Source organism: Cynara cardunculus, unplaced genomic scaffold, assembly GCF_001531365.2.
Source record: "Cynara cardunculus var. scolymus isolate 2C unplaced genomic scaffold, CcrdV1 Un_Scaffold_3610, whole genome shotgun sequence".
Lineage (NCBI taxonomy): Eukaryota > Viridiplantae > Streptophyta > Magnoliopsida > Asterales > Asteraceae > Cynara > Cynara cardunculus.
In genome coordinates this window covers 1-12,652 of record NW_020201541.1, presented here as the reverse complement: position 1 = coordinate 12,652, position 12,652 = coordinate 1, and the positions used below count along the sequence as shown (strand labels likewise).

Sequence of the window (12,652 nt, the reverse complement as noted above, 5' to 3'; positions counted from 1 at the left end):
TTAGTAAGGAAGTCAAACTCACCACAACTAAAGGTTCGAAGAGAAATTTTTACTCTAGTTTGGTCGAGTGATTCCTTAAGCCGAGTCATCTGTTGGTCGCTAGGAACACTAGAAGTTGGGTTTTCAGGTACCCATTACTCTAGACGACCACAGGTTGTAGAAGGGTTTAAAGAGGAGAGTTGACATAAGGAAGTGCCTATTGCAAACCTGGAGGTTCAGTATCTTGAGATACGACAGGTTTAAAGAGAACTTTGAGATTTCCTTCTTCAGCAATACCTTTGTCTTTTGAGGACATGTTCTGGTTCTTTGAGGAAGTCTCTTTCTCTTTCTCCCCCGGGATGAACAATCCCTGAGAGAGACTCATTTCAGAGCACTGACAGGCTTGTGGTACTGAATTATGAAGTCATCGTCATCTTTATCATCATCACCACTAATATCTTTTCCAGCGTCAGGAAGGGATGGAGAGTCATCGTCATCTTCATCGTCATCTTCTTCATCTTCATCTTCCTCATTACCAACATCAGCTGCAGGGGTGATAGGAAGGTCTTCGTCATGAGCTTCAGCATCAGTTCTGACTGTATCATCAACAACCTTAGCTTCAGATTCATGGGTAGTGATGGCATCATCGACAACCTTAGCTTCATTAGGTTCAGCTCTTTGAGCATCAACTTCAACTAGTGTGGTAGGCACAGAAGCAACAGCAGCCAACTCAGTGCTATTATGTCCATTCGTTGTTCAAGCATGGTCGGCGATCTAGCTTGAAGAAGACTGACTTCGAGAGTCTGATCCAGTGATAGGCGATCCATTGCTGTGAAAGAGGGTATAGGAACTGGTATTGGACATTGAAGATGTTCCAATATCTGCTGCAACAACTCACCATGCTTGGCAAGCTGAGCATTCGCTTTATCATCTTTTCTATTGAGAGCAGAGATAGCGTCAGGGTTGGTACGTACATTGGCTTGCACCACAAGAAGTCGTTCCTTCACATCATTGACGTCAGCTTTGACAGCTGAGAGGTCAGAGAAAACGTCATCTCTTGTTGATCCTCTCTCTCAGTGATTTGAAGATAATCCCTTTTACTTTGTACGCCGTATTTATGTTTCTGTCTTTTAGTTCCAGCGATCATCAGTGAATCTGTTTAGTGATAACTGAGAACATGTAATGTAAATCTATCAACGATAATGATACTTCAAGAAAACAAAACTCATACCAAAGAACCTTCCAGCGAAAGTCGAAGACTGAAACTGAAGATTAAAGACTGGCAAAAACGTGATTTGAAGTGGTATTCAGTGATTACAATCTGGTCTACACATGTGTGAAGACTGCCCAAGCCTCAACGAATGCTGAAGAGACCTTCACGTTATTCTAGCATTCAACGATCAAAAGAAGCTTGTTGAGCATGATAGCTTTTGTCTTGTTCTTATACACACAAAGGACAAACCCAGACCCTTTCTAAAGTATAGTACGGTACAGAGCCGATTAGTTGACTCTACTACCCACCAACTTTATGAAAGAATGTCTGCTCATGAATAGGCTTTTGTACTATTCACTGTAGCAAAGGACAAGTCTTTCTCTAAAGACTTGACACGTGTTCAAACCCTACTACGTTGCATTAAATGTGCATTTAATGCAATGGGTATAAATAGATGTGTTCTATCTCCATCCAGAGATACTCTAATACTTACTCTTGCGCCCTAACTTACGTTCATAAGTAAAAGAACACACATCTAAGAACACAATATGCTTATCTTCAAAATCAAGTTAGAATCCCTTTTTAGTATTCTAAATAGTTCTTACCCAGAAAGAACTAACTTCCTTATAAGTCTCTTACAGCAAATCATTTCTCTTTGCTAAGAACTAGTGTCTAACTTAGATTGATTAGATAGGTTATATTTACTTTATCTTTCCGCAAACAATCTTGTAAAATCTGTATTGATCTTTCTTTATCAATATATATTTTAAATTTCAAAAGTTTACTATGTTTGTATTCATCCCCCCATTCTATAAATTGTTATACACATCTTGTAGCCTCTAACAGGACCAACAAGTGGTAATAGAGTAATGTATTCTCTATCCTTGTCGTTTAGTTGTTTTTCTGCATTATATTATCTTTTTCTCTAGATAATCTTACTGCTTTCTAATGGCTTTACAAAACTTTTTAAACACACACTTTCAAGATAATGGCTCTCATGCCAAATCACCCCGTTTTATCCGAGACAACTTTAGTGTTTGGAAAAATCGGATGTCCCTCTTTCTGGAAGGTGTGGATCCTGAAATTTCACACTATATAGAAAATGGACCTGATGTTCCATATGCTATTTCTTCGGTTGTTCCTGAAACAGCTACGAGTGCCACGATTCCTGAACGACATATTCCATAGCTCCCTCATCAATGGAGCAATGAAGACAAAAAGAAGATAGCTATAGACACTCGTGCTAGGTCTATAATACCTATGTCTCTTCCTCATGAGGTTTATCATTCTGTTATGAAACTTAGAACCTCGAAAGCCATGTGGGACACTTTATGTGTTCAATATGAAGGAACCTCTCAGGTTCAAGAATCGAGGAAGAATAATGTAGTAAGACAATACGAAAACTTTCTTTGTGGAAAGACTGAAACATTGTCTGAAGTACATCAACATTTTAATTATCTTCTTATAGATTTAAGGACTACAGACACGGAATAATCTAATTCTGAAACTTTAACGAAGTTTCTATAATGTTTGACTGAGTCTTGGGATACTTATTCCATGTGTCTCAAGATGTCCAATGACATCTCCTCTCTCTCTTAGCACTCTTTATGGGATATTGCTTAATCATGAGCAGTCTCGACAGCTGAAAAGGAATCTAATCAAGGATTACAGAGAAATGAAGAGCTCTCCATTAACTCTAATCTCTGAAGATGCTTTAGCTAAACTCCCATATTTTTCTTCTCTTCCTCCTGTTGTTATCACTGAGTTAGATTCTACTAACTCTGAGGATTTATTAGAATCTGATCTCACAGAATTTGATGAATCACTGGCGCTATTTACTAAATGTTTTAGAAGATTCACCAAGAAAAGTAATTTCCACAGATCCCCTTCGCTGACCATCAAGGAAATGCCAAAGTTTGATAATATAGACAAGGCTTTAGCGATCTGCTACAACTATCACCGCAAGGGTCACTTTATGGTGAATGTAGGTCTAAGAAAATTTGTGACGCCATCTTCTCTTCTCCTCCATCCTTGGTTGCTACACGTGTCCATGATTCATCAGTACCAATCCTCACTAATGATGAGATACTCACCACTGGACCTGAGGTAGCTCCTCTCGAGACTCCCTAGTAAACTGGTGCTCATCTTTATGAGTGTACCATGGAGCATACCAGCGTTAATCGTTCAGATAACGCTGAAGGCCCCTCAGGTACTCCGCACTCCTACCCCTTCATTTGTTCTAACCAAGAGCTTCTTTTTGCTCATTCACACTATTTTTCAAGTCCGTCTAAAGCTCAGGCTATGAATGAATAGGAGTACGACATGGCAATGGATATCAAGATAATCCTCCCAGCCGTCCAGACTGTCCTAATCAAGATGGACGAGGTCCATAAGGATATGCCTCGAAAAGAAGATGTTGTTGCAGACTTCTTAGCTGTCAAGGCTGAAGTGCAAGACGTAAAGAGCCAAATCTTCTCTCTTCAAGAGGTTGTACGAGCAAATGCTGAAGCCATAACTACTCTCACAAGCAGGGATGATGACGCATTGGCTCACTCTCTTCATCAAGCGGAACTACTTCAACAAGTTCTGGCCGCCCTCAATCGACCAGTACTAGCGCCTACTCTGTCTTTCTCTGTTGATGACTACGCCCAGCTAAATGAAGCGCGTGAGGCAACTATCAGGCTAGCCAGTGCTCTGATGCGGCTAGAAGATGTGATGGTCCTTTAAATCCACAATGTTGACCAACTCTTTGCCTTATGCTCTCAAGCAATCGCCAGAAAGGGAGAGATGAGGTCCAACGCTGCTGGACCATCTACTGACGCTCCTGTTGAAAACGTTGCTTCAACAACGAATGAAGCTGAAGCTCCTGATGCTAAAGTTGAGGTTGTCTGCGATATACCAACGTGCAGTGAAGCTGCTATAGCTGAGGACGTTGATGCCATCCGAGTTGAATCTCGTGATGATGACCTTCCCACAACCTCTGCACCTATTGCTGGTGATGTGGAAGATGAAGATGATAATGAGGAAAGTGACTCTCCTGATCTCCCTGACTCCGGCAACGACCTGGATGACGACGATGATGATGACGATAAAGACGACTTCACCATCCAGTACCAGCGTCCTACCACTGCCACCAAAGGAGTTGCCCTTAGGGATTTCGCATCCCAGGGGGAACAAAGGGATGAAGAGCCAACACCTGAAAAGAACCAGGGCCCTAAGTCGAAAGGGAAAGGCGTCGCAGAAGAAAGGAACTTAAAGGTATTATTCCAAACTACCCAATCCTTGTTTGAAGACTCATCTTCTCAGGTAGTCATCACCTCCTTGTATCAACTCGAGATACCTTCTACTACATACGGTCAGCTGGAATGGGTCCCTGAGAACCCTACCCCTAGCACTCCCACCGACCAGCAGCTGACTCAACTCAAGGAGTCACTCGACCAGAGTAGAGTAAAAATTCCTCTTCGTACCTCTATTGGTGGTCAGTTCGACTTCCTGACAGAAGCTGAAAGACTCGAGGCCTTAAGAGCTAAAGAAGAACTGGCAATCCAAAAGAAGCAGACTGAGGACAGCTTAAAGCTGGCCAAGTCTCTAGCTGAAAAAGTTCTTCCCAAGAGAAAGTCCAAAATGAAGGTGACTGTTGTCTAGGCCCAAGCTAAGCTCATATCACTTGCAGAAGCTGAACACGAGAAAAATCTGAAGCTGGTTGAGCAGGACAAGCACTGGAGAGAAGCAAGTATCAATAAGAGAATCAACCCTCACCCAATCAAGAGCGTCAGCATTAGCGGATGACCAAAAGACAGTGGGATGCTGCTCTCCATGCTAATCACCAGGGACAATCTCGAGGCCGTAACCGAGTGGCCCTCCTATTTAGGCAAATATGGCTATAGTGAATGGCTGGAGATCCGACAAGCCATTCAATGCTCAAAGTCAATATATAAGACGATTATCGAAGACATCATCAACAAGTTGATCAAGAAGGTGTTCAGATATGTCGCATTCTCTGAAGTGCCAACGCTGAAAAAAGAAGGAAGAAAGAAAAGACTTTCAAGCCTTCATGATGGACCATCCCTAAGGAACGAACATGAAACAATGTTTTCCTTAGATGAAGTCCTGAAGGTTTCGGAGAATACAGACATCTCTATGCTGAATCCTTCATTGCCAGCGAAGGGATGACATTATGTACCCAACACTCTGCACTTCAAACCTGAATTAGGACTTATATTCCTTGACTATGACGATGAAGTAAGATTTCAGAAAATGTCTGACATACATCTATGTCTTATGGAACACCTCGTATATCTCAGGTTCTTGCTAAACGATGACTTAAGATGTGTAATGATGGACCGAAAGATAATAAGCGAGTTTCTACATCGAAAGGAGCTTGGTGAAAATGTACCAGGTTACATTAATCTGAGCGACTTAGACTAGTTTCTTTCCTTTGTAATTTGTCCATGCACTGAGTAAACTATTTACTATGTCTACTTTCAGTGATTATTCTTATATTCTGTAAGTCTAGACATGTACTGAAACACTTGTAATATTTCCTTTGAATTTAATATAAGTATTATCATGCATCACTAAAAAAGATCCCTGAAAAGAGTAATAGGGACACAAGTCTATGAGTTATAGTGACACTCTTACATTCATTGACAATCTACAAGTCAGTGAATATACTTTTAGTTTCAGTTTACCTTTTTTTTTAACTATTCTTAGACTTATGACAATTTTCTAAGTAAAGACTGACTCACTGATAAAGATCCCAAAACAGTTAAAAGGGACATGTACTTTATATGTAACTTTTCCTAACTGTTATTTGATCAGACATCTTTTTTTATGTTGTCTTGTTATCATCAAATGGGGGAGAATGTTGATCCTCTCTCTCAGTAATTTGATTGTAACACCCCATAACTCACATTGTATATAACATATAATTCATTCAGGGAATACATGTTTAATCCCACAAAGGTCCAAAGTACAAGAACTATATTACAAAATACACAACCCAAAAATTCCAATTACATGCTCTTATACTACATGTTACATAACATTCAACATCAAAACATATCCATTGATCTTCATATAGCTTTGCAGGATCCACTTTTAGCCCTGCTTCTGATATAACATGCCCAAGGAATTGAACTTCCTTTAACAAGAATTCACATCTTGACAACTTTGCGTAAAACTTTTTTCTTTTCAAGAGCACGAGCATCAAACGAAGGTGTTCTACATGCTCTTCTTTGGTTTTAGAGTATATGAGAATATCATCAATAAATACAATAACGAATTTATCAAGATATTATCTGCATACTTGATTCACTAAATCTATAAAAGTTGCTGGTGCATTAGTTAAGCCGAATGACATAACTAGGAATTCATGGTGTCCGTACCTGGTTCGAAAAGCTGTTTTGGCAATATCTTCCTCTTTAACTTTAAGCTGATGATAACCTGATCGTAAATCAATTTTTGAAAAGTAACTAGCTCCCACTAGTTGATCGAACAAGTCATCAATTCTTGGCAATGGATATTTATTCTTTATTGTCAACTTGTTCAGTTCCCAGTAATCGGTACACATGCGCAGGGACCTGTATTTCTTTTTCACAAAAAGAACTGGAGCTCCCCATGGTGAAGTACTAGGTCTGATGAATCCTTGATGAATCAAATCATTTAATTATGTAGAAAATTCTTTTAGTTCATATGAAGCTAATCGGTATGGTGCTTTAGCTACTGGTGTTGCTCCGGTTATCAAATCAATCCCAAATTCAATAACTCTGTCTGGTGGTAATCTGGATAAGTCCTCTAGAAAGACTTCAGGATACTCACTGACAATCGGAATCAATTCTTGCTTTCCTTTTCTTTATTCGCATCAATTGCATAAACTATATACCCCCTACCTTTCTTTTGAAAACATTTTCAGGCTTTTAACACAGTTAACAGACTGATATGATGATTCTGAGGATCACCGTAAATAACAACTGACCCTCTGTCAGGCAAGATTATTATGATCATCTTTTTATCACAAACAATACTGGCCTGATTTTCCGCCAACCAATCCATCCCTACTACTATATCAAACTTTTTCATGGGCATGGGAAATAGTGTGATTGGTAACTCACATCCCTCATTCATAATAGCACTCTTATTGAACACATAATCCATAAATATTTTACCATTAGCAGTATCAACTTCTTATTTATCGTCGAGTGGCACAGAACTCATGCAAGCATATAGAGCAAATGATGGGGATACAAACGAGAAGTTTGCACCTGAGTCAAGTAACACTTTAGCATATAGAGAGTTCACAAGGACTGTACCTGTCACTATATCTAGTGTAGTTTCGGCTTCATGTTTGGTCATTTAAAAAGATCAACCCCGCGCTCCACTTGGTCCCCCTCTACCAATACTTGATCTTCCACGGGCACTCGAGGTATTACTTCCCATGGTTAGTTGTGGAGCTTTCAATTGTGGGCAGTTAGGTATGAGATGATCTGGTGAATTCCAATTGAAACATCTCTTAGTCATCGGGAAATTTCTTGACAAATGAACTGCTTCACCACACTGATAGCATTTCCTCAGATCTGTTTTGCAATCACCTTGATGAATTTGATGACATCATGAACAAGCTTTTTTATTAATTATTTGAACAGGTGGGTTGCCATATTTCACAGACTTTGGCCCTCGGTATCCTATCGATGACCCTTCCCATTTCCTCTTTTCAATCACTTTTCCTTCCTCTTGGCAGTTCTTCTTCCTCTCAGTCACTTCTGCTGCATCAATTGTTAAAGAGAATGTAGCAGGATTCATGGCTATTACAAACTCTCGGATGGATGGCTTCAATCCCCAAATGTATCTCTCTACCTTCCTTGATTCAGATGAGATATAATGTTAAGCAAATCGTGAGTATTCAATGAACTTCTCTGTATACTCTCGAACAGATCCGATGCCTTCCTGTAGCTTTAGAAAGTCTTCTTCCATCTGTCTTATGGCAACTTTAGGACAAAATTGCTCTTTGAACCTGTTATCAAATTCTGCCCATGTTAAAGTTTGCAATACGTTTGTTCTGGCTAGTGATTGTACTTCCCACCAGAACAATGCATTGGACTTCAACACAAAGATGGCAAATCTGACTTTATCTGTTTCTGCACATCTAATTGTATTGATCACAAACTTTATCTCTTTGATCCAGCACATGGCTTTGATGGGATCTCTTTCTCCACAGAAGGTTGGTGGCTTACAAGTTAAGAACATATTGATATCTCCTTCTCTATTGTTGATAACTGGGACTGATGAATTAATTTCAACTCTATCCGTTTCGATTCTGGCAGGTATCCCCATAATGGAATTGAAGGTTTCCCTTAGCTTTTTCATCTCTTCTACCAACATGTCTCTGGTTACATACTCAGGCTGAGGCATCTGTTCTTGATTTATATTTTCTGAATTAGATTCTCCTTGATTTGTATGGGCTTTTGTTTGGCTATTTATGCCTCTTGTTTACCCTCTGCCTCTGCCTCTGCCTCTACCCTCGGATGTACCAATGGGAGCAAGAACACGGGATCCTTTTCATTATTAGGATTGGGATGGGTGATCCTTTCAGACCTTCTGGATCTACTAGTCATCTGCAAATTCCAATGTTAATAAACACATTTTCACATTCCTAAATATAATAAAGTGTCCAAGTTCAGTTATGTACCTGTAGATTTAAAATTACATTGGCCAGATGTAATCTGAATATACCTTACACACTGATCTCTTAAATTATCATATTTATTTCCAAAGGTGCTAACTATGTTTGGGATCCCTAATATGCAATAAAGCAGTTTAATTCTAGGCATCATGATGTGAATACCTAAATCCCTTAAACTCAGGCTCTAATACCACTTCTGTAACACCCCATAACTCACATTGCATATAACTTATAATTCATTCAGGGAATACATGTTTAATCCCACAAAGGTCCCAAGTACAAGAACAATATTACAAAATACACAACCCAAAAATTTCAAATACATGCTCTTGTACTACATGTTACATAACATTCAACATCAAAACATATCCATTGATCTTCATATAGCTATGCATATAGGGGAAACAATCATATTTTCCATTTTCCTTTATTATCATTATATTCTGCTGTTCCAGCAATACATATTTGAAACACAAAATGAGGGTTAGACATGAAGGTCTAGTGAGATCCATTTTTCCATTTAATTGCTGGGTGAAAATCACCAAAACATTAGCTAAATAGATTATTTCACATAATGGAATGTAAATCCATAATCTGTTTTAGTCCATCGGTCCTCTGGTTCCAAGGACCAGACATAGACAATATTTATAAAACAACAGGACTAGAGCTCTTTTGGTTCCTTTACCAGAGCTTCTGGTTATACCAACCAGAACATATATTCAAGTAAATCCTCATGAGTGTTCATAGTCAAACACCATAGATAGTTAGAGTAGTTTTTTTCCATGTATAAAAGCATTCATTAAAAATGTTTTAGTTTTACCAGACCTCTTGTTCTACTAGCCAGATCTTCTGGCTCAAGGCATAAGACCAACCAGAGGCCTTCAGGTTTAACGCGTTGGCCAACCAGAACCCTTATGGTTTGTCTCTCCTTGTAAGAATAGTTTCTAAGTTAAATAAAACACGTATAAAATCTTTTGAACATCTTTTAAAGTATAACTTTGACACAGTGCTTCTATCTAATAGATATAGAGCCTCCGGTTTAAATAAATGCTTTGTAAAAGACTTGCATCGATATCAAATCATTCTCCAGAACGCTCTAGTTCTATTGTGAGGACCAACCAGAGCCCCTAGAGCCTCTCTCGTTCCTCATAAAACAAACCCTTTTCCAAAAAAAGAGTTTATCCAAAACCATTGGCCATAAGCCAAGTTTCCCCTTTCTCAATAACATCAATACTATCATTTCAAATAAGAGCAACATCTTTGAGTCCTCAAATCACAAAGAAGTAAGAACTCAAATCTATTGCACTCTTAAGAGATATAATAGAAAGAACTATAATAATTCACACATACAAATGTCACCCTTATATCCAAAGGTACACCTCGCCTTGATATGCCACCCTTATAATCGGAGGTACACCTCTCCTTGATATGCCACCCTTATCCCATGGTATACCTCTCCATGATACGCCACCCTTATATCCTCATCAAAATCTATAAATTTGTTCCAAACAAAGACAGACCGAAGTCACAACTGTCTTGATGAAACAACCTCCATAGTTTTATCCACTAAAATCTATAGATTAATCCCAAACAAAGACAGACCGAAGTCACAATCGTCTTGAAGGAATATCCTCTATAGTTTTAACCAATAATGCCTTCAAAACAATTTTATTTTCAAAACTTTGAAACTCAAGAACTACCAGTTCTTTCAATATCTTTCCAAACTCAAAAATCTCATTTAAATACTTAAAACAGGATATCGTCCATAACTGTTTTAAAAGAAGCAATATTCTTCTTTATTTTCCAAAACAGTTCTCATACCCAGATTCATAGAACTGATCTTAAATTGATAGAAATTTTTTTTTACCATTCCTCTCCCAAAATCAAAACATCAAAACCCAGCAGTTCAAATAACATCATTTTAAATGATTTAGTAATAAAAACTCACTTTATGTGTACACAGATTCTGTAAATCGCTTTTAGGAAAATATTCTTCTCAAGAACAGTCTTCACTGCCACACTCACACACTTTTTCTCTCAAAAATCTTTCAGAAGTAAGATAAGATAAAGCCTTATCTTTTATCTTCTTTTTATATGCTTAATAATCAAGGTGGTGAGGATTTATTATATAAAACTTTTGTAGGGCAATGGCTTTAATAAATTAAAAACCAAACCTTTCTTAACCATGAAGGTCATGTTTCACCTATATTAATAATAGTTTCACATAAACATATTATCACATATGCGCCCACACATATTTTATCATTTTCTTATATATATGCATAACATCACATTTTTGCACATATGCACATAATCCATGCATTTATTTAAATAACATGCATGTTATCACATATTTCACAAAATAACCACATAAAGTTACCTCAACCGATGTTGTCTGAAATTCAGGTCATCACATTGATGATAATCCCTTTTACCTTGTACGAAGTATTTATGTTTCTGTCTTTCAGTTCCAGCGATCATCACTGAGTTTGTTCAGTGATCGCTGAGAAAATGTAATGTAAATCTATCAGCAACAACGATACTTCAAGAAGACAAAAATCACTTCAAAGAACCTTCAACGAAAGTTGAAGACTGAAACTAAAGATAAGAAACTAGCGAGTACATGACTTGAAGCGGTATTTAGTGATTACAACCTGATTTACACATGTGTGAAGACTGCCCAAGCCTCAGCGAATGCTGAAGAGACCTTCAGGTTATTCCAGCATTTAGCAATCAAAAGAAGCTTGTTGAGCATGATTCCTTTTGTCTTGTCCTTATGCACACAAAGGATAAACCCATACCCTTTCTAAAGTATAGTACGGTACAGAGCCGATTCATTGACTCTGCTATCCACCAACTTTATGAAAGGATGTTTACTCAAGAATAGGCTTTTGTACTATTCACTGTAGCAAAGGACAAGTCTTTCTCTACAGACTTGACACATGTTCAAACCCTACTACATTGCATGCAATTGCATTTAATGCAAAGTGTTAGGATCGATTAACTCAGTTTTGGATATTAATCAAATACTCTGGATGATCTTTAAACATTAACAATGCAGCGGAAACAATAAGAACAAACAGAGTAAACAATCAATGAAGAACACAGTTGATGAATGATGAACAATGAGAGAGTAGCTTCAAATGATTTTCAATTGATTGAAAATGTTAACAATACAATATGGAAGCACACTAAATTACAAAGGCTTAAGATGCTATTTATACTCGTTCCTAAGGGCTTTTCTGACATGACCTAGACGTACAAATTGATCTAAGTCATTCGAATAAAACAGATTACAAACATAGTCACGTGATAAGCACGAGCAGCTAACTAACCTAAGTAAAACAGTAAAGAAGTTCTTCATAGAAGATAAAACTGCAGACCCTCTGTGAGCCATCCCAAAGGCTCTGCTGGATGTGACTTGAGAGCACTTGATTCCAGAGGATCATCTTCCAGAACCTCTGTGATAGACAACAAAGGTTCTGTCATCTTAGACTTGTACGCTTTGATTACAGAGGACCAGTTTCCAGAACCTCTGTGATAGACAGCAGAGGTTCTGTCACCCTTCACTTGTGTGATTTGAACATCTTCTGTTGTTGGTCCTCTGTGGTCTTCTATGGTAGAACCTCTTCTGTCAACACTTGCAGTATTTACTTTTTCCATACTTTTACATTAAATGAAATGAGAGCTAACAATCTCCCCTTAAGTATGAAAAAGTAAAATTGGAAATTTAAATGCAAGAAATGACTTAATTGAAAGAATTACAAGATGTGATAAAA

The 12,652-nt window shown here is 38.2% G+C and overlaps 1 protein-coding gene across 1 annotated transcript; it reads right to left on the bottom strand.

Annotated features, from left to right (window-relative positions):
* Positions 1–360: 360 nt before the first annotated feature.
* LOC112503706 (calsequestrin-1-like) lies at positions 361–3,337 on the bottom strand. Its single transcript, XM_025107690.1, has 2 exons — positions 3,258–3,337; positions 361–715 (listed from the first exon to the last, which is right to left on the bottom strand). The coding sequence occupies exons 1-2, from the start codon at positions 3,335–3,337 to the stop codon at positions 361–363; spliced, it is 435 nt and encodes a 144-aa protein (XP_024963458.1).
* Between the last annotated feature and the right edge of the window lie 9,315 nt (positions 3,338–12,652).